Source organism: Peromyscus leucopus, chromosome 5 (genome assembly GCF_004664715.2).
Source record: "Peromyscus leucopus breed LL Stock chromosome 5, UCI_PerLeu_2.1, whole genome shotgun sequence".
Taxonomy (NCBI): domain Eukaryota; kingdom Metazoa; phylum Chordata; class Mammalia; order Rodentia; family Cricetidae; genus Peromyscus; species Peromyscus leucopus.
Window position 1 is genome coordinate 16,907,024 of NC_051067.1, and position 21,177 is coordinate 16,928,200.

General features: G+C 46.8%; 1 protein-coding gene across 6 annotated transcripts in view; it reads left to right on the plus strand.

Annotated features, from left to right (window-relative positions):
- The first annotated feature begins 725 nt into the window (after positions 1-725).
- The window catches only part of Kif13a (kinesin family member 13A), a 185,093-nt gene continuing 164,641 nt past the window's right edge, over positions 726-21,177 (plus strand). For 2 of the 6 annotated variants that reach the window (XM_028867682.2, XM_037205761.1), the window contains exons 1-2: positions 726-934; positions 1,203-1,293. In XM_028867682.2, the coding sequence (XP_028723515.2) occupies positions 880-934; positions 1,203-1,293 (146 nt within the window). In that variant the 5' untranslated portion in view covers positions 726-879. Of the gene's footprint in view, positions 935-1,202; positions 1,294-21,177 lie in introns of those variants that run through there. The other 4 variants (XM_037205760.1, XM_037205759.1, XM_037205763.1 and 1 more) reach the window with 3 other exon arrangements.

Sequence of the window (21,177 nt, forward strand, 5' to 3'; positions counted from 1 at the left end):
TTGCAAGGACGCAAGGCAAAGAAAATAAGCGCAGTATTTACAAACACACGTTTTCGGTGGTCCATTTCAAATTCATCCCCAATCTCGGTTCACCACAAAGATCTTAAAATACCACTGTAAAGCTCGGTGTGGGGCGCCGAGGGGCGGCGCGCTGTGGATTTCGGGGGAGGCGAATGGATGGCGTAGAATTAGGCCTGCGCGCCCGGCATCCGTTCCAAGCCCCTCATACTGCCCCAGTGCCCTGGCTGTGAGGGTGACAGCGGCCCCTGAAGGTGACTCGAGCTCCATGCGGTGCCCGTGAGGTCCCCGTAGGCTCCTGATCAGGGAAAGCAACGGTACTCTTCTCCAGGCCCAGCTGCTCAGAGCCCAAGGCCGATCGCCTTTGCAGGGCGCCCCTTCCCGGGTCCCAGCTGCCCAGAGCCCGGGGCCGATTGCCTTTGTAAAACGCCTCTTCCCGGGTCCCAGGAGCCCGGGGCCGATCGCCTGTGTAAATCGCCCCTGCCCGGCTCCCAGCTCGCGTCTGCAGCGGCCTTACATCCCGGGCGCGGCCCCCAGGGCTGAAGATGGCGACGCTGCCCGGCTCCCGGTGGCCGCGAGGGGCCGCGGTGCTGCGCGCACGGCCCGGCCCGAGCGGCTAGAGCGGCGCCTGGGCCCGCGGCCTCCTCCCGCTGCCGCGCCCCGCCCCGCGCCCGCCCCTCCCCGGGTCCGGCCGTGCCCCGCGTCGCGCTCCCCCGGGATGGCCCGCGCGCCTCGGCGCTGCGTCTCGGAGCTCTCGGCGGAGCGGCGGCGGCCGCGCTCGGGGGGCGCGCGGCTGCGGCGGCGGCGGCGGCGGCGCGGCGCTTGAAGGGGCCGCGTCGGGCGGAGCAGGGCGCCGCCAACATGTCGGATACGAAGGTAAAAGTTGCCGTCCGGGTCCGGCCCATGAACCGAAGAGGTGAGCCGCTTTCCCCAGCTCCTTTTGCATTTCTGCTCCGGCCGAGGGCGGGGGTGGGGGAATGCAACTTTGCAAACTGCTGGGCGGCGGGGGTCGGGGACACCGGGGTGGCCCGGCGTGGCCCCGGGTGGAGGCGGCGCCCAGGCTCCGGCCGCGGCCACTATGTGCCCGGGGCGCCGTCTCCTTGCCTGCCGGGACGGAGCCACGCGCGCCGGCTGCGGTCGCCGATGCTCCACTTTGCAACGTCTCCCTGCTCCTGTGCTTTCAGAGCTGGAACTGAACACCAAGTGCGTGGTGGAGATGGAAGGGAACCAGACGGTCCTGCACCCTCCTCCTTCCAACACCAAGCAGGGAGAAAGGTAAATCCCACCCCACCGGCTCCTGCCAAGTTTGAGCCAGGAAAACCCGAGTGCGCTCTCCCATTGTTAGCAAGGGTGGCTTCAAGTTTGTCCCACGCTCATATGAGAAGCGGTTGCAAGTGCAGGGTCCCCTCCTCTCTCTGTGTCCCTCTCTTCGTGTCCCTCTCTTCTTGTCCCCTCTCATCCCGAGCGGTGTCCCCTAGGCAGGGAACCCTGGCCAGAGTCAGCACTCCTGACTTCCAGGCTCCCAGAACGTGAAGGGACCGGATGGAGCCCTGGAGATGTGTAGAACAGGCCACATTTTACAGATAGTAAAACCGATGTCTGAAGCATGCAAATGACCAGCCCAAGGTCTTATTGATGGAGTCTAGCGCCTGCGATTCTTACACTGGCTTATTTGCCCCCTTTAGCAGAACTGCTTAGGGATGTTGTATGTGAAATGGGGGGGGGTGGGGCGGGATCCGATAAATTAAACACCCAGGTACAAGGAAGGCTAGGTCTTTTAAAATCTTTAGGTTGTTGGAGGCGGTGAGTTGAAATGGTGTCTGAAATTAATGCAAGGATTTTGATTTTCAAGGAAAACAAATAGAGCCCTGATCTGGAGCTATTTAGACGCAGGGATGGGGGATGTATAGAAGAGGACTGCATTTTCTAGATGGCAAGGCATTTGCATTTGAAAAGTCGTAACTGTGGGATCCTTATTAATTCTTCTGTGTTCCATGCAATGGTATGGGAAAATGCCCTAAAATAATGTGAATATTTGGCATTTTTCTGGTAAGCCCCTGAGAAGAAATAGGTTGGAATTCATTTAGTATGGCATTGTAGGAGCTTGTAAAAATAGAAAAGAAAACCGAGATTCAAATTCAGCTTAGAAATGAGTATGAGTTTGTCTCTGAAAGTCACCTGTTGATTGATGCGCTACCTAATGAGTGAATTTTGCTCTTCAGAGTTTCCTTCAGACAGACTGTGAAGTAGGGGTTGTTACTTTATTGCTAACCGAGGCAGCTGCTTCCTTCTATAATGGAGCTGTGTTACAGCCCAGCCTTGCTAAATTTGGGGTAAGACTGTTATGAGGGAGAAGATTGGGGATTCTTTGCTTTTAGTGTTGAGCCTAGCGTGTTTCATTCACTTTGCAAACATTCTGCTTTTCCCTGGAGATTCTTATAGTGACATTTAATGGCTAGGTTATTTTAAAGATGTGTCAAAAACTTTTATAGAAATGGATGTATCCTTGGACAGTATTTTTAGACACGTTAAAATATTTGCAGTACATTTAGACATATGGATAGTAGTGTAGGTGGAATATTTTATGGTGGGCATAAATAAATTTGTTGAGTAAAGTATTTATAGATTTAATAGATGCCTCTATCATATCTTTTTTTTTTTTCAAAACTGGATTTTGTTATATTATTTCAGAAGACTATTCCTTTGGCTCTGGTTCTTCAAGGCAGCCTGGGGAACAGGTGGACTATTTTATTTCCTTTTAGGAAGCTAAGGCTTCAATTTCACTTTATGGCTTGGTACCCAGTTATCACTCATCCCTATTTTTAAATATTTTCAACTATGAATGTGTTTGTTTGTGTGTATATGTGTGTGAGTGAGTGAATGTGTTCGTCCATTCATTCGTCCGCTCATCCATTCATTCTGAGGTGCTGGGGATGGAGCCCAGATCCATCCATGCTGGGCATGTACTGCCAACCGCTGTCATCGGCTCTTCTGGCCACTCTTAAACCCTAAGGAATGCTACTGTCATCCACTATTGAGTGAAACCAAGCCTCATCGTTTGTGAATAGAAAAAGGCTTAGTTTTGTGGAATTTGAAGAGAATTGATAGCTCTGGATAGTTGGTGGTAAATGCTAAAATATCACTTGGTCATTCTTAGGGCCATTGTATGAGATCTTTTAAGTGAAGATTTGTAGAGTATGATCTGGGCATTTATCCATTGGCATGCTGACTTGGGTAGACCCTTATCTGGAGCTATAAGAATTGCATGGAACTGGGGGGTGCTCTATTGTTCTGGACTGGCAGGTTCGATTTTTTGTGTGGCAGATGGGCCATCTCTGAGTCTGCCCAGGTGCTTACTGAGATAACACAACACCGCGGGCCTCTGTTCAGGTCAGGATGACTGTCTTTGCCGAATGAAGACACCAAGTGCATTTGGATGTCCACTCTGCAACTGGTTTCGTATTTCTTCCAGGAACTTCCCCTTAAAGCAACAGTGCATTTAAAAATAGAAACCATTCCTCCCTTGGGCTGTGGCTTGGGAATCACATCTGTGCTTTATGGTATATTTGCAATTCACGTCTGTTGGATAGAGCTCAGGCCAGAACAAGGGTGAGTGGGTAGAATACTGAGAATGTAATTAAATCTTCCGGGAATTCCCAGGTTTGAAGTGTAAGAAGTCCTTCCATAAATATTGGCAACTTGTTGTCAGGTTGAGAAGTAGTGTTTTTCTGAAGTTGCAAAAGATTACCCATGCATTCATAGAAGCTCTGAATGACCGGGTCAAAGTTTTCACTCTTACCAGTAAGAACAAGGGAGAATAAATACATTGACTTCTAGGAAAGTGAACAGGCTTCACTTTCATACCTTTCTTTTAGGAGGGGATAGCATTAGGGGAGACCAAAAGATCAGAGGACTTCTCAGGCCAAAGGTGTTTGGTTTGATGCTGAAATTCCAGCATTGTAACTCTGCATGGGGGCAGGTCCTTAGCTGGCCTTTCAGACCGTCATTCATCCATCTGTAGTGCTAAGACTTGTACGGCTTGTTTCTTGTCATGCCGTGGTACTGCTATTAGAGACGCACTTACAAAGTTCCTGCCCGTACCAGGCTTGGCCCAGGAGGCCTCACCATTGCGAGTTGTGGGAAAAAAAAGAGGAAAATGTTTTCCATGCACTGTGGTGACTGCAGAGGTGTGTGTTTGTGTGTGTGTACGCTGTATTATTTGTCAGTTCCCTGCTCTTGTCTTGCTGTGCACTCCCTGAGGGCAGGGACCGTGCAATGGCTTCTCCTTGTGCCCAGGTCCCCACACAGCCCCGACACATAACAGCTGCCATGTGACAAGGGCTATAGTTGCCACCCAAGGTAGGCAGCCTGCTGAGGTAGCTGGCTTCAGGCTGCTCTGCTCTTACGCAGGTTCACTTTGCAAGATGAGGCCAAAGTCCTTCATGAAGGAAAAAATATTCCTGCAGATTTCTTCTGGGCAGTTCTCTGTGTAGGATATAGGGTGAGGAGTGGGATGCCCTGGCAAGGGAATTTGCCTTGGGTGGGGATTGAATGAGAATCCCCATTTTATCCATATGGGTGAAATATGCTAGGCAGAATCTTCAGAGCTCTGCTGGTACCATCCTTACCTTCCCACCCTCTTACTCTATTTATTTTATTTTATTCATTTTGGTTTTTATGAGACAGGGTCTCATGTGCCTCATACTAGTCTTGACCATGCTAAGTTGTGGAGGCTGTCCTTGAACTCTCGATCCTCTGCCTTTGTTTCCCACGTGCTGGATTACAGGCCTATGCCACCATGTCTGGCTCTTTTCTCACTTATTTATGATTCATTTTTCTGAAAGTATAGAACTATATCTGTACATACACACAGAAGCATGTAGCTTGCTTCTCTATATTTAAAGAAATTTTTTAGGTCTTTTACTATCAGTATAGGAAGATTTATTTATTTTTACATCTACCCTGGATGATAGTAGTAGTTTTAAAAGATACAGGTCGTTGGGAAAGGGATCTGATTCTTACAGCTATCAGCATTTAATATAATAAAACACATTTCTGAGATGTTGTTATAATTTTATGTCAGTAAATTGGAAGTGAAGCATCATAGTGATGTTCATTTCTATTCCTACCTGAAAAGGAAAAAAAGGGCAGTCTGACTGGGACTTTGATCCCAGCTCTTGGAAAGCAGAGGCAGGGGGATCTTTGTGAGTCTGAGGCTAGCCTGGTTTATATAGTGAGTTCTAGGCTAGTAAGGGTTAATGATGAGATTCTGTCAAAAAAAAAAAAAAAAAAAAGGCAAACTGGGTAGAACATCGGCAGGCTCTTAGTAAGGGAGCGTCGACGTTATTCATTTCTTACCCAGTCTTCCATATTGCAAAGTGCACAGTGGACCGTGGAAAATTCATGAACGCTTCTTAGCCAACTACAGTGTGTTCCAGTTCACCCATCATATGATGCATGTTTCCAGAATGGTTCCTCTGTTAAGAAATTTTAAGTATTATTGACAGCCATACAGAATTAGCAAGACAGGTCCCTAAGAGTCAGTAGGGTTCCACATTATGAAGTCATTTCGAGGACCTGAGTTCTGGTCTATTTTGTGTTGTTTCTCTCTCTCTCTCTCTCTCTCTCTCTCTCTCTCTCTCTCTCTGGCTTTTTTGTTGTTGTTTTGTTTTCTCAAGACAGGGTTTCTCTGTGTAGCTTTGCGCCTTTCCTGGAACTCGCTTTGGAGACCAGGCTGGGGGAACTCGGTCTGGTGGTTGTTAACTGTGATTCCAGCACCCAGGAGGCCAAGGTAGAGGGTCACCTTGAGTGGGAGGCGGTTGTGGATTACAGCGTGAGTTCCCTGCCAGCCAGGTCTAAGACTGCCTGCCTCAAAAATCATCAAAATAATGGCTGGGGATGTGGCCTCAGTGGTGGGGCCCTTGCTTAGCATTTGTGCAGCCCCACACTGGGTTCAATTCCCAATGCTGCCTCCCTCACACTTCACACTAGAATTTATATTATGAACCTGTGAGTATGTGTATGTTGTCAGGGCTCATGGAAGGACACTCTTAATCATGTGCAATGCCCATCTTATTTTCTGTTCTAATTCATTTAAAAATGGTGCTCGGAACTTTTGAGCCTTTTTCACAACTCACTAGTAAATCACAAACGTCTAGTCTGAGAAAGTAAACATAGTTTGGTAGGATTGTGAACTCTGATTTTTATTTGTTTAGTTTTATACTGTTTCTCGCCACCACCACCACCCCCTTTTTTTTTTGGTCTTGCTGTGTAGCTCAGGCTGGCTTAGAACTCATTGTGAAGCCCAGTTGGCTTTGAACTCATGCTCCTCCTGCCTCCAGAGTGCTAAGACTTTTGCACTGCCTTCTGGGAAATTTCTTCTGCTTGTCTTCCAAAACTTAACGCTCATTTTTTTTTTTTTTCTTTTCTGCCATTACATATTTGATTTCCAAGATCAGCTTTTTGGGTCTATTTTTTAAAACAGTGTCTTGTTTGCTTGTCTTTTCCTGTCTGAGGATGCTAATGATCATTTGCTCCGGGTAGTCTGCCCCCTCCTCCACAGTGCGACATTTTGTTTGTTCTGGTCCCTTATGTCAAAGACATCTTAGCTACGCAGCAGCTTTGCCTCATCTGGACTCTGGTGTCTGTGGGACAAGGACGTGGCCTTTGTCTTTGTTGTCAGTGCTCAGCTTCTTCATTCCTAGCACGCAGAAAGCATTTTGTAAATTCTCTCTGCTGGTGTGGTTATTCACTATTCAAAGCTTTGCTTACCGCTCCCCTCCCCCGCTTCAATGAGAGCATAGGTAAAGGCTCCAGGTGAGCATGGCAGCTGCTTTGCATAGCTTCCAGTCACTCCCATTCATGAGGTTCATTAGTTGTGCTTAGGACAAAATGCTAGGGAAGAAACCCCCCCTTTTAATCTTGTTTTTGTATTACTATTGCAAAAAATTTCACTAAATTGTTTTATCCTTGTTAATTTAAGTGAGAGGTATATGCCTATTGGGCTGTAAGGGGGGAAAAAAGACCCTAAGATAATCAGAGTGGCACCAAGCTGGCTAGTGTACTGTTCTACCTACCAGTCAGCCGCTTCTGGCAAAATGGAGAGATAAGCCGGGAGCACGCCTTTAATCCCAGTACTCGGGAGGCAGAGGCAGGCGGATCTCTGTGAGTTCGAGGCCAGCCTGGGCTACAGAGTGAGTTCCAGGACAGGCTCCAAAGCTACACAGAGAAACCCTGTCTCAAAAAAAAAAAAAAAAAAAAAAAAAAAATGGAGAGATAAATCAGAAACTTGGATTGTTTTCAACTGTCAGTAAAAATTTCACATTCCATGCACTCACATAAATTAAAGAAAATTTACAGCAATAAGTTAACCCTAATCATAGGCATCCCAGAGACAACAACGTTTGTCAGAATTATAGAACCAAAGCTGCCTTTCCCCAGATCTTCCTGGGAGCCAGAGTAGAGGTGGTGTTTACGTGTTTAGAATTTAAAGCTGTTTCCAGAACATTTTCTGCAAAGGAAACAGACTAGCTGTTTCTCAATGGCCAAGACACACAGAAACACTCAGATCACTTTGTATCTCAACAGTGTGAGAAATTAACTAGAACCTACTGGAGTGGTCAATAAGGAAACGGTGCTGAAGTTTGTATGCAAACATTTTCAAACAATCAAGAGTTGATTTAGCTAGGGGTGGTGATACATGCCTATAATCCCCAAGGAGGCCGGAGGATTAAGTGTTTAAAGCCATCCTTCCCTACACAGCCTGGGTTACACAAGAACCTCCCTAAAAATAAAATTAAAACTAACTTTAAATAAAGAAACAAACAGGGTTGACCTGTGAGATTCATCAATTGTCTTTTAAAGGAAGATCATACTATAAAATCTTTCAGGAAATCTACACTTGAAAAATATAAAAAGAAATTCCTCTTCGAAAATTAGTTTGAATGGCATTACCACTCAAGATAGTAGCAGACAGAGAGTCAGGTTTTCATATCTTTCTCCAAAATTTCCTTTGGAAAAAGAAGTAATTCTTGGACTTGTTGATTTAAGGTTCAGAAGGGAAAGTGACGGGTGGTCGTACAGACTCTCAGGACTGGCCTTTCTCCTTGGAGTCCTGAGAGTATTCTTCCATTTGCCCTTCTTGGAAGCTGTCACCCTCCCTGATCCTTCTGCCCTCTTTGGCCTGGCACTCTCAATTCTAAATTCTAAATAGAAGCCCCACCTAAACGGTTAAAATGTTAACAGCTAACTTTTTCTTCAGATTCAGAGAACTCAGGGCAAGATGGCCAGCCCCGGAAGAAGCCGGATTCCTTCGAACCCACCTAGCTTGTGCTAATCACTTTTGTGCGTTGCTATGAACAAAATACCTGGGGGGAACAACCCAAGTGAGAAAATGTTTATATTGTGTAACAGTTTCTGAAGGTTTCAGCCCATGTGGCGAGCAAGGCATGGCAGAGATCCCAACAGCAGGAATGTATGCCAGAGGGCAGCAGGCCGAAGGGGCGGGCTCTGACTTTCAAAGCCCCACCCCCAGCCACCTATTTCTACTGGCCAGGCACCACTTCCTAAATCTCCACTAGTAAATTGCAACATGTAGCCTTCCTTCCTGCCCTGCTTCTCATTTCTCTGGCCACACGAGCCCTCTTTGTGCCATCAGCCCCCCAAGATGGAGCTCTCACACTGAGTTCCTTTCTTCTCAAGATGGCCGGCTCTTCGGTAAACTGGATTCCTTCTTACCAACTCCCATGTCTCAAGTCATTGGCCTTTTAGTGGCTGACTTACTCTAGTAACATCAGAGTACGAGAATGAGAGTTGTATGTAGTCCAATCCCCTTGTGATTATATCCAGGGATGATACCATGTTACCATGAGACTGGTTGTTCAAAGTCATGGATAAAATAGAATTATTTTCCAGACTATCCTTACCGTGGCTTTTCATATTAAAGCACATTCATGTGTTTCTACAGAATCGCTTCAGTACTCAAATATCTTTGGCTTTACATAGAGCATAGTAGAAGAAAGAAAAAGTCACAACCTAACAAGTCAGCCTTTATCCTTGCTTCTTCGACATGAATATTTTCAGTTACAGTTTTGTGATGATTTCATTTCATTTTCCTGCTACATGGCTTTCACAGTTTTCAATTTGATAATTAAATAGCTTGTTGCATTTCACTCTTTTTAGCCATTTCCATATTTTTAGACTTATGGTTGTTTCTCTTAGTGATTGTATAAATAACAGTAACCTCTTAACTGAAAGGCATAGGATAGGGGCTGGCGAGGTGGCTCAGGCCTTAAGAGCGCTTACTGCCCTCCCCCCCACTCTTGTGACACACACACACACACACACACATGCACACGCACACACACACAAATAATAAAGAAATTGGAGGGGATTTTTTTTCAAGCTTGCTAACACAAATACCCATCGTAGACACGATATCCCACATATTATTCTTTTTCATTATAATGAAGCTAAAAGTCGATGATCTTTAGAGCCACAGATAAGTGAGTTTCCGACCAGTTCCCAGGTGACCCCATGCTTGCTGCCTGCTCTGAACCTTGCTTTAGGAGCTTCAGTTAAAGAAAAAAAAAACACCAAAAACCCCACAAAATCTATTAAAGCACTGCTTAGTGAAATTTCCTGGAGAACAGAAATGTTCTGTGTCCCACTATCCACTAGACTTACATGATTAGGAAGCCCTTGAAATGGGGTTAGTGTAACTGAGGAACTGAACTTTAAACTTGGTTTAATTTTTGTGAGCTTAAGCAGCTCTGTGTGGCACGTAGGGACTGTACTGGGTAATGTGGATTAATAGATTTTTAAAAAATATTTTATTGCTTTATGTATTTGGGAGTTTTGCCTGCACACATGTGTGCTGTGCACCATGTACATGCAGGATGCAAGAATGCCAGAAGAGGCTTTCAGATGCCCTGGAACTGGAGTTAGAGACGCTTGTGATCCACTGTGTGGATGCTGGGATTCAAACGCAGGTTGTCTAGAAGAGCAGCCAATGCTTTTAACAGCTGAGCCCTTTCTCTAGCTCCAAGACAATGGTTCTTAACCGTGACTGCACGCTATACCCTGGGGTGCTTGCAAATAGATGCCTGGTCCTACCTGCTGAGATTTTGGCTACATTGAGTGTCTTAGTTAGGGTTACTTTGGCTGTGACTAACCACCATGACCAAAAGCAACTTGGGGAGGAAAGGGTTTATTTCGTTTACTCTCCATCTTCGAAGGCAGTCAGGGCAGGAACCTGGAGGCAGGAGCTGATGCAGAGGCCATGGAGGAGTGCTGCTTACTGGCTTGCTCCTCATGGCTTACTCAGCCGGATTGCTTACAGAACCCAGGACCCACCAGCCCAGGGGTGGCCACCCACAAGGAGCTGAGCCCTCCCACATCAATCAATCAGTAATTAAGAAAGTGCCCTACAGGCTTGCCTCCAGCCCGATTGTAACGGGGGCTTTTTCTCAGTTGGCCTCCCTCCTCTCAGATGACTCTAGCTTGTGTCAAGTTGGCAGAAAACAAGCCAGCACAGTGAGCAATAATTTACCTCGGACACTTCTTTTAACAAGGCTTCCCAGGTATTCCAGTGACTACCGTTTAACAAACCTCTTTCTAGCAGACTGAAACAGCCATGCTGTTGCATCCATGGATTCTGTAGTTACTGTGACTGGGGAGTAGCCATCCCAAGCTCAACTAGTTGAATGTCCAAGGGAGTTAGTAGCTGCAGCAACTACCTCTAATCACAAATGCCTAATTAAATTGCACTTCTCTGACCTCACAAGCTTAAGGCTTGCTTCTCATGAGTAGCCACTGTTGTAAACGATTAGCCTAGTTTAACAAGCCACGCTTTAAGCCCGGTTTTACAACCCAAGGACTCTCCAGCCAGGTTTGTCTGACTGCACCCCTCAGTCACTGTTTACCTTGAGTTGGGGAGAAAAGGGATGGATGGACTCAGTAAAGTCTCCTGGGTGCCGTGAACCTGCTGGATGGATGATGACTTGTGGGAAGACACAGGTTCTTTTTCCAGGTTCAGACTCATGGGCCCCAGTTCCCAGCTTCTCTGGCCTTCTCTGGTATTCCCAGTTGGGGACCACTGGTCAGATCTGCCCTGTGGTGAAGTGAGAATTCTGGGTGCCGCCTAGTACTGCTGCTGATAGGATCTGTATCTCTGAGCTAGCCACCGATGGGCCACTTTGGCCTTGAAGTTCCTTCATTGGTACCGTTTAAGTCTGGACTAGATCATCTGTAAGGTCCTGTTGGTTGTGGTTTTCCAAGTTCTAACATCTGGATTTGTCTCTGTAAGGTATTTAAATAGAGAACCAAGTCCGACAGAGTAGGCGGCAGACATGGCGGCTGAAATGGGGCTGCCTTTGAATTTACGTCTTGTTAGCGTGTCCGGAGTCCTGAGGAGGACAGGGAGGCCACGGGCGGGAGGCTCAGCCGGTGTGCAGTAGCTGAGGCTTGAAGGTGCCAAGTGAAATAAAACAGCCGCTGGCTGCAGACACCCAGGTTCTTATCGTCTAGCTGGCTGGGGGCCTGGGGCGCTTGCAGATACTGCATCTGTCTCCTTTCTTGCTAGAAAGATGGCTTTCCCATGTGCCTATAGGACATTAGAAAAACCATTGGATTTGAACATTCTAATTAGATGTGTATGTGCGTGTGTATGTGTGTGGCTGTTTTGTAAGGTATAGAACATTATATAGGGTATACTAAATGATGTTCTCAGACTGTTAGCATAAAGCTTCCTTGGGCGGCTGGCTCACTTGCTCTGGCTGGATGGTGAGTCATCCCCCCCCTTCCCCCAGAACAAGGTCTTGTAGCTCTGGCTGGCCTGAAATTTACTGTATAGACTAGGCTGGTCTTGAACTCACAGAGATCTGTCTGCCTCTGCCTCCTGTGTGCTAAGATTAAAAGTTCAGGCCACCATGCCCAACTCCTGTTTTGTAAAAAGAAAAAAAAAAGTCACTTTCTGTTTGTTTTTAGTTTTTAATAGTCTGTGTATGTGTGTGGTGGGTGGTCTGTGCACTTGGAGTGCAGGTACCTGAGGAGGCCAGAAGAGGACCTCAGCTCCTCTGGATCTGGAGTTATAGGTGGTTGTGAGCCGATGGACGTGGGTGCTGGTAGTGAAACGGGGATCCTCTGCAAGAGCAGTCCATGCTTTCAACAACCCCGGCTTGTTTTGTTTCTGAGGATTTTGTTATAACCCTATTAACCTCTAGTTTATCCCTAATATTTCTACACTGGATCTCAGCCAAAGAGCAGAGGAGTACCGCCCACTAGCACTTACTGTCTTCTCTTATGGGATAAACTCCGTGTGTGTGTGTGTGTGTGTGTGTGTGTGTGTGTGTGTGTGTGTGTGTATGTGTGTGTGTGTCCGCGCTTCTACTCTGGTTTAAATACTTACTCCTTTTTTTGTTGTTTGTTTTGTTTTGTTTTGGACAGGGTCTCATGTAGCCAGAGCTAGCCTTGAGCTCTCTGTAGTCAAGGCTAGCTTGAACTCCAGAGCTTATTGCCTTTACTTCCTGTGAGCTGGAATTAGAAGCCTTTGTCCTCTTCTATGAGCAGGATGGAGGTTGCTTCCTGTGGTCCTTATGAGTCTGGTCTGTAGGTGTGAGGAGCATTCCTGCTGTCAGACTCAAGGAAGGCATCTGTTTACCATTCTGTGAGGGAGGAAGCAAGTTCTGGGCCTTTCTTTTTTTTTCTTTTTCTTTTTTTTTGGAAGTGGAAGGAAGCTTTTGGGGAAAGGGAAGCTTTGCCCTTTGCAGCCGGCTTTTTGTGCTGGCTCTGAGAGACACTCCCTAGACTGCACACCCATAACCCACAACCACAGACATTCACATCCCTCGAGCTGAGAGACTCAGAGGATAAGCAGGGTGGCTGGCGGATGGTGAGCTATGCAGGCCTTCTGTTTTGAATACTTTTACAGATAGATTTATCCTGCGCTCTGGGTGCAGCCACGGAGCTCTCTGTAGTTTGTTGAAAAAGGTAAACAAGCCCTTAAAAACATTTTACATTCTAATCTGGAGTTTAATGAAACAGTTCACAATTGACGCCCTCTGTACCCACCCATCTTACTCGCTCAGCTCAGTGGGGAATGTTTAAAGATCTGTAGCTGAGGGCTGCAGAGACAGCTCAGCGGTTATGAGCGCTTGCTAATCGTCTAGAGTACCTATGACTCCAGTTCCAAGGGATCAAGGGATCCAAGTTTCCTCTTGGGGAAACTACATACACGTGGCATATTCTCATATAGACATATGCACGTGTACATAAATAAAAACTAGGAGGAGCTGAAGTAGCGTCAGTGGTGAAGAACATGGAGCCCTTCTTCCAGATGATCCAAGTTTGGTTTTCCAAGACCCACTTCAGGCAGCTCACAACCACCTGGAACTCTGGCTCCAATGGAGTCTGATAGTTCTGACTTCCTTGGGTACCTACACACATGTACATACTCCCGTACAGATGTGCACACGTACATAATGGAAGCAGATGCAGAGATCCACAGCTAAGCACTGGTTGGAGCTCCCAGAGTCCAGTTGAAGCAAAGGAGGAGAGATTATATGAGCAAAGGGGACAAGATCATGATGGGGAAAGCCACAGAGACCTGAGCTAATGGGAGCTCACTGACTCTGGACTGACAACTGGGGAACCTGCATGGGACTGAATTAGGCCCTCTGAATGTGGGTGACAGTTGTGTGACTTGGGCAATTTATGGGGCCATTGGCAGTGGGACCAGGATTTATCCTTTTTACATGACCTGGCTTTTTGGAGCCCATTCCCCAGGGAGGGAGGCCTTGCTCAGCCTTGATGCAGCAGAAAGGGGCGTGCTCCTGCCTCACCCTGACATGGCGGACTTCCTTGACTCCCCATGGGAGGCCTTACCCTCTCTGAGGACTGGATAGGAGGTTGGGTGGAGGAAAGATGGAGGGTGGGTGGGAGCAGTGGGGGGGGGCACTGTGGTTGGTATCTAATGTGAAAAAAGAACTCTTAAATAAAAATAAAAAGATAAAAAAGTAAATCTTTGAAAAAATTAATAAAGATTAAAAAAAGTATTTGCTGTTCTTGCAGAAGACCAGAGTTCCATTCCCTGTATCTGCATTGGATGGCTCACAACTACTTGTGACTCTGGCTCTAAGTGATTTGACTCCCTCTTCTGGCCTCTACAGACACCTGCACACACATGCACATATACACACAGATACACAACAGCATATATACATACATTTAAAAACACTAAGTCTTAAAAGATTTCTAGCTGAGGTTGTGGTGAGAGGCTTTAAATGGGCTCGGGCTTTGGTGTCGTCTTCCTTTTTCATTTTCTACCTTTAACCACCTCTATTTATGCCGTTACCTGGTGCGGAGAACTCAACAGTGCCAGCTGGAATGGGATGTTAGAATGACTTCATGGTAATGCGTTGACACAGAGGAAGGTCCTCAGAAATTCCTCCGCTTGAGGCCGTCACTTTCAAAAGGGCGTGGGAGAGTGGTGGTAGGGTGGGCTTATCAAGAAGGTGGTGTTCAATTAAGCAGCATGGATGGATTCAGTGTAAAGGTCTGAATCTTCCTATAGAGTTACAAAGAGAGAGCAAATAGGAAACTTTAGCGTGGTAGTGCTTGTTTTCAAAGTTGTCTTGGCACCTTGAAGTATTGCTGGCTTTGATGGTCAGGTTAGTTAGTATTTACCAGTCTACATTTTTGTCATGAGTTACACAGTGGAGGTGCATTTTCCAGAATTGTCAGTCTACTGTTATCCTAAACAATCCAAAAGGAGCCACTATGCCTGGCTCCTTTTTATTGAAAAATTTAACACGTTCATTTTCTCCCTTCCTGGATACTGAAGGGAACATTAGTATAGGCGGCCCTGGGCAGTGGTCTGCAGTTTGAGTTCCCTACTTTATTGACCAGCAAAAATTTGAGTTTCTTGGGTTCTGTGGGTCCTTCAGGCCATTGCAGGACACATTGTTATAGAATTTCACTCCCTTAAAACGTTGACCAGTAGGGTGTGGTAGCAAGTGTCTGTAGTCCTAGCAGCTCAGAAGGCTGAGACAGGAGGATTGCTGGAATCCAGAAATTGGAGGCCAGCCTAGGTTAAAAAAAAAAAAAAAAAAAAAAAAAGTTGACCATGGAGTGCTTTTATTCTGGTCTATGTTGAATTTTCTTCTAATATTTTACATTTGCTTGTTTATTTTTGTGTGTATATGGCCATATCACTGCATGCATACAGAGGGCAGTCTGGGGGAGTCGGTTCTCTCTCCATTTGAGGGATTGAACCATGGTCATCAGGCCTGGCGGTGAGTACCTCTACCCACCTAGCCATCTTTCCAGTCTGACTGTGGATTTTCTAAGTGGCAGGCTATGTCTTTCTATTTGTAATTCAATGTATTGAACTAATCCATCATTTGCAACATTAGCCTAAGCAGATTTTTTAAATTTATTTTGATTTTATGTATATTGGTGTTTTGCCTGCATGTATGTCTATATGACAGGGTTGGATTCCCTCGACTGGAGTTACAGACAGTTGTGAGCTGCCCAGCAGGTGCTGGGAATTGAACTCAGGTCCTCTGGAAGAGCAGCCAGTGCTCTTAACTGCTGAGCTCTCTCTCCAGCCCCTAAGCAGAATTTTTTAAAAATTAAATTATTGTAAGCTACCCATGGACAGGTTGGACATCCCTTGATGAAAATGCTTGGGACTAGAATTATTTCAGCCTTCTGACTTTGCTGAACTGTAGAGTGTTTATGCCACATACTGAGGCATCACGGGGATGAGGCCCAGGTCTAAGCACTATATTCATTTGTTTATGCTACACTTTATACACACAGCCTGCAGCTAACTTCATGCACTATTTTCAGTGCACATGTGATTTGCCTGTGACCTGTCACGTGAGGTCAGGTATGGAATTTTCTAGTTGGGACATCGCCACTCAAGTTTTGTGTTTTGGAATATTTGGATTTCAGATGTTCAAATTAGAGCCACTTAATCCGCATCTGAGCCGCAGCTTTTACCCTGGATGAAGAGAAACTCCTTGTTCGTCTTTTACAGTGTTTTTGTGTGGAGATCAGTGAGATGTAAGACCAGCATTATGCAGTGCCCTCAGGTGTGTGTGGCACATTAGCCTAGACCCTAGAGGCAGGTCCCAGCTTTTGTCCTTGTGTGGCAAGGCTGTCACCTGCAGATTTAACCCTTGAGAACCGCACAATAGTTATAGAAAATATTCCTACAGAAAAAGCAGCTTTACAGTTCTGAGTTGGACCACATTCAGTCATCCTTGCCACGTGCAGCTGGAGGCATGTTGAACACATCTGGGTCCAGAAGTGTGGACTTGGGAGACAGGCTGCTTCTTTGAGTCTGATTATGCCATGATCTAGCAGGAAAATCCAGGACGGAACCCTAACGTGACTCTCAGTGCCTCGGTTTCTACAGCTAAGCGGAGTAATGGAAGTATAGACAGTAGAGGGCTGTGAGGCGGGCTCGTGAAGCACAGAGTGTGGACAGTTTTATTTTTACTACCCAGGGACCCAGGAGGGTCGCTAACCTGGCTTTGCTTCTCCTGTGACTTGTATTTCATTTCAGGTTTAAGAAAAGAAGTTCTCTAGTACCTAAAAGTAGCAATTTTTAAAACTGAGAGAAAGCCTCAGTGAAGTGTAGTGTGGCCTGCCCCTATAATCCTAGCACTTGGGAAACTAAGGCAGGGGAGTTGCTGCCAGTTCAGGGCCGCTTAGGCCACGCATCGAGACCTTGCCTCATAATAAGGGTTAGGGTGAATAAAGAGAATCTCACAAGTTTATCCATAAGTCTTGTGGTTTTCTGATGACCTTTTATGTAAATAAAGCATACATTAAAAAAAAATTTTTTTTTCAGAGCTGAGGCCCGAACCCAGGGCCTTCTAGGCAAGCGCTCTACCACTGAGCTCAATCCCCAACCCCAAAAATGTTTTATTATTTTTAATTATATATATGTATATGGGAATATATTGACTGAGTGCTGGTATGTTGGGTCCCCTTGGAGCTGGAGTTACAGGTGGTTGTTAGCTGCCAGTGTGGCTTAACCACTGAGCCCTCTCTTTAGCCTACAGCATGCATTTTAAGGACTTCTATCTGGTCTGTGATCAGGCACATCGCCCTTCTCGGCTCATAAACACACTGCTTCCTCCAGACAGGGCACAGTGTGTTTGTGGAGAGGGGCCCGCCTTATTTATGGGCACTCCTGTATCTCAGGCAGTTGGCAGTCATTCATTTAGGTGAATTTGTAGCTAGAATCTGTGCATGAATACCTGCCAGAAGGAAGTGTTCTTGAGGAAATGTGTGTGCATCAAGAATGAAGCTGGGACATGGGGGTGCTGCACCCAAGCTGTGGAAGGAGGTGGAGGGGAAATTTCAGTGTCCCACAGCCTGGCTGGTGGGCGGAGTACTCAATCCATGCATGTTATGGCCTCCCTTCCCTCTCTGCCACGTGTGTTGTCTTGGCTGTTTTCAGACTGCCTGGATTGTAAATGAAGAGCACAGGTGCACTGGCCTGCTTTGTTTGTTCGTTTTCGTCAACTTGACACAAACTGGGGTCATTTGGGAGGAGGGAACCTCAGCTGAGAAGATGCCTCCATCAGATTGGCCTGAAGGCAAGACTATGGTGCATTTTCTTGATTAGTGATTGATGTGGGAGGGTCCAGCCCACTGGGGGAGGTGCCACCTTTAGGCTTTATACGCCATTTTATACACCCGGGTTGTATAGGAAAGCAGGCTGAGCAAGCCACGAGGAACAAGCCAATAAGCAGTCTTTCTCCATGGCCTCTGCCTCAGCTCCTGCCTCCAGGTTCCTGCCCTGACTTCCTTCATGATGAACTTAAAGCTGTAAACAGAAATAACCCCTTTCGTCCCCATGCTGCTTTTGGTCTTAGGTTTATCACAGCAGTAGAAGCCTAACTGATAGGACAGATGTCTGGCTCTGTAATTCACTTTGCCTCTCCTTTCGCTCACTGAGCCGCCCCTCCTCAGTCTCACCTTGAGAACAAAGAAATAGCATGATGGGGGAACTGGGACAAGGGTAGAAGGCAGACCACGGAACAAAGAGAGAGAAGAGGCCTGGGCCGTGATGCTGTAGACTTCCCAGCCTGTCCTCAGAGTTGCCATCCAGAGGCAGCAGCAGGCTGGCCTCTGGGAGGTGAGGTTGAGTTGTGTCTGGTCCTGCAGCCGAACAGGGAAAGGCATCTGCGCTATACCTCAGGTCACCTTGGGTTTCCAATCAAAAAGAGAAAGCCTTGAACTTGTCCAATTATCCTTACTACGTAGCGGCTAAGCAGAGCCTGTCAGAAACCGTATCAAGCATGATACGGAGCGCATGCGTTTGTTTGCGTGGCCGGATTCTGAGAGGCGAGCCAGCGGTGGTCTGGAAATAAATGAGTTTGATAGCTTATGTCTGTCTGCTTCGATGATAGCAGTCTGTCTGCTTCGATGACTGGTTAAAAAAAAATCAATCGAACTGTAACCTCTGACTTACACATTTGGATCTTTGAAGGTTAGTGACAGGGAACCTGTCCCCCAAGCCTCTTTGCTGTATTCCTTCTAGTCAGTTCAACAGTAGGTTGCGTCGGAGCCGTGAACCGATAGGTAGAGCCACTAAAACTCCATGCACCCCTTCATTTGGGCATCACTGCGCCCCTCCTCCAGCCACATGGCCAAGCCCTGTTGCCTTTGAATAAAAGACAATAGCTTGCTCTGTGAGAGAAGAACCCCCTTCTAGAACCCCTGGCCGGCCAGGGGCCTTCTGCCGTCCCTTCTCCTAGCCATAGGTACATGCCTGTGCACGGCAGGTGCCTTTTCTGGATGCTGTGAGATGGAGTGCCCAGGACCACAGGTCTGCGGTGGAGTGAGCCTCAGACTGTCTGTCATGTGACTTGTGGCGATGCACTCAAGGGTGGCCTTGGGAAGCCTCTGATTTCTGCGTTCGATTATTACATAATAACAGACTCTGCTCTTGTGTGGCTTTGGGGATCATAGCAGGATGGAAGGCTGGTAGCTTCCTTAAGCTGTCTGAGGTGCTGGGGATTGGCTGTGGTGCTGTGTGCCTGCTTGGCCAGCCCTCCACCACTGAGCTAGCTGGAACATGGCAGGACAAATGGAGCTCTAGAGTCTGATGCCGCTGACAGGCCCTGCTTTGGGCTGACAGGCTGAAGCTGACACTGCTTAGCACTCCGTGACATAAATGATGGTGATTCCAGCTAAAAGGTCACCCAGTGTTCGGCAAGAGTTCGCATTGTAAAGGTTTACCGATTTCAGAGCCTACATGGCAGCCCCAGCCTGAGGCTTATACAGGAACTAATGGGAGAGAATTGAGCTCTAGGCAAAGTCACGAAACTAGGAATTTATTTCCAGGAATGCCCAGGTCGATGATGTCTTCTGACCTAGGGGTGGTATGTGGTCTCAGATTTGATGGGGCCGAGACTACATCTTTTTGGCTTGGGCATTCCTGTGAGCCTCCCTTGTTGTGGGAAGAGAGAGAAAGAAAGGAAGGAGTTGAGAGGAAAGAAAGACTGTCAGCATGTCTAGTATGCTCCACCTGGAGTCATGGCCTGTGAATGTCATGCCTGCTACCATCCTCCTCCTGGGGGACGAGGGCATCCCTGGGCACCTCTCACCTTACAGTTCCTAAGTGGCATTTGGGTCTATGCTGCATATTGTGCTTGCAAAGCAAGCTTGCCAAAGCTTTATGCTCCTGTCTGGAGCGTGCGTGCCAGTGATGTTCCTGGATTCGTCATCCCCCAGGGTATTCTCAGCATTGTGGGAAATTCTCAACATGTGGTCCAAGAGGGTACGCTGGCATGGAGGTCACATGAGAGTGGCAAGCTGCAGGGAGAACTTAGAATCTGTTTGTATTTTTAAGGAAGCCATTGGTAGACGTTATCAAGCCTTCATTAGTACTTGACAGAGCTGATCCAGCGAAGTTTTACATTTATTTAACAAGCCCCTTGCCAGTAAGTTGCTGGTGATAGATACATCCTGCAGTGGTTATGAAACATGAGCAGCATCCCATGGCTGGAGGTCACAGCAGGAGGGCAGAAGCCTGGCGCTGCCTGAGAGCAGGAAACCACACTGAGATCGAGCTCTGGGAAGTGGTGGCCCGTGGCAGCCTGGATGCTGGGTGCCTCGCGCCCTTGGAGATGAGTAAGCAGGTGTCTTGGCTCCTGGCACCTGTAGTCTTTGTTAGGAAGTCTTTGATTGTTTCTCTCCACCTGAACAAATTTGGTTTCCCATCTTTCTGGGTGGTTCAGTGTGGGTTGAGGTCTCTCTGTCTTCCCTCATTCCCAGCACTTTTCAAATGACAGAGCAGTAGATGAAATGATTCTGGTTCTGTTGTTGTTGGGAAAGTTTCGAATTAAAATGTGGCTTCACACATACTAAGTATATTTTCCCTTTCTAAACTATATATAGAAGACTCCAGTCTATTATTATTTATTATTATTATTATTATTATTATTATTATTATTATTAATTATGCTTAAACCTGATGATGCCTGAATGGCTTTTCAGGAGCTCACAGCTAACATCTGCCTGTGCAAAGGAAGTGAATGGCACCTATCCTTTTTTTAAAATTTTTTTTTTATAGCGTAAGTAACTTTGTTTTTAATGTCATTTGTTCTCATTATAATCATGACACCTTTGAAAACTTAGGAAATAAAGGTTGGAGACAAAATACGGTTTCATCAGCAGACTGTCAACACTTTAATGCCTTCCATGGTTGATGTGTAGTAATGTTTACCAGTGGGGTGCATAACTCCTTTCCTAAGCTCTGGAAATGGTTGCTCTGTACAGCCTGGAGGTATTAACAGTGTGTAGACCTTGAGCCTGCGCCACAATTCCGGACCAAGTTTTCTCTCACGCTTCTGTTAGCATCTCCTTTCGACAAACCTTTCTCCTCAGACTACTCTGCTTCTGAGAAAGTACTCATACCACAGGGAGCCCAGCCCCCGCCAGGCCGGACTGGGTCCTGCCGGACTGTCTGGGGTTTTCTGTTGCTTCTAGTGAAACAGTGTCAGAACACTAGCCAGGACCGTGTTGCCCACCGAGGTGTGACTCTTGGAACTTGACCTTGCTAAAGCTGGGTGACCTTGGGTGAGCGGCTTCTGTTCACTGTGCCGGCGCCTGCAACGTCCAGTCAGCTGAGGTGCT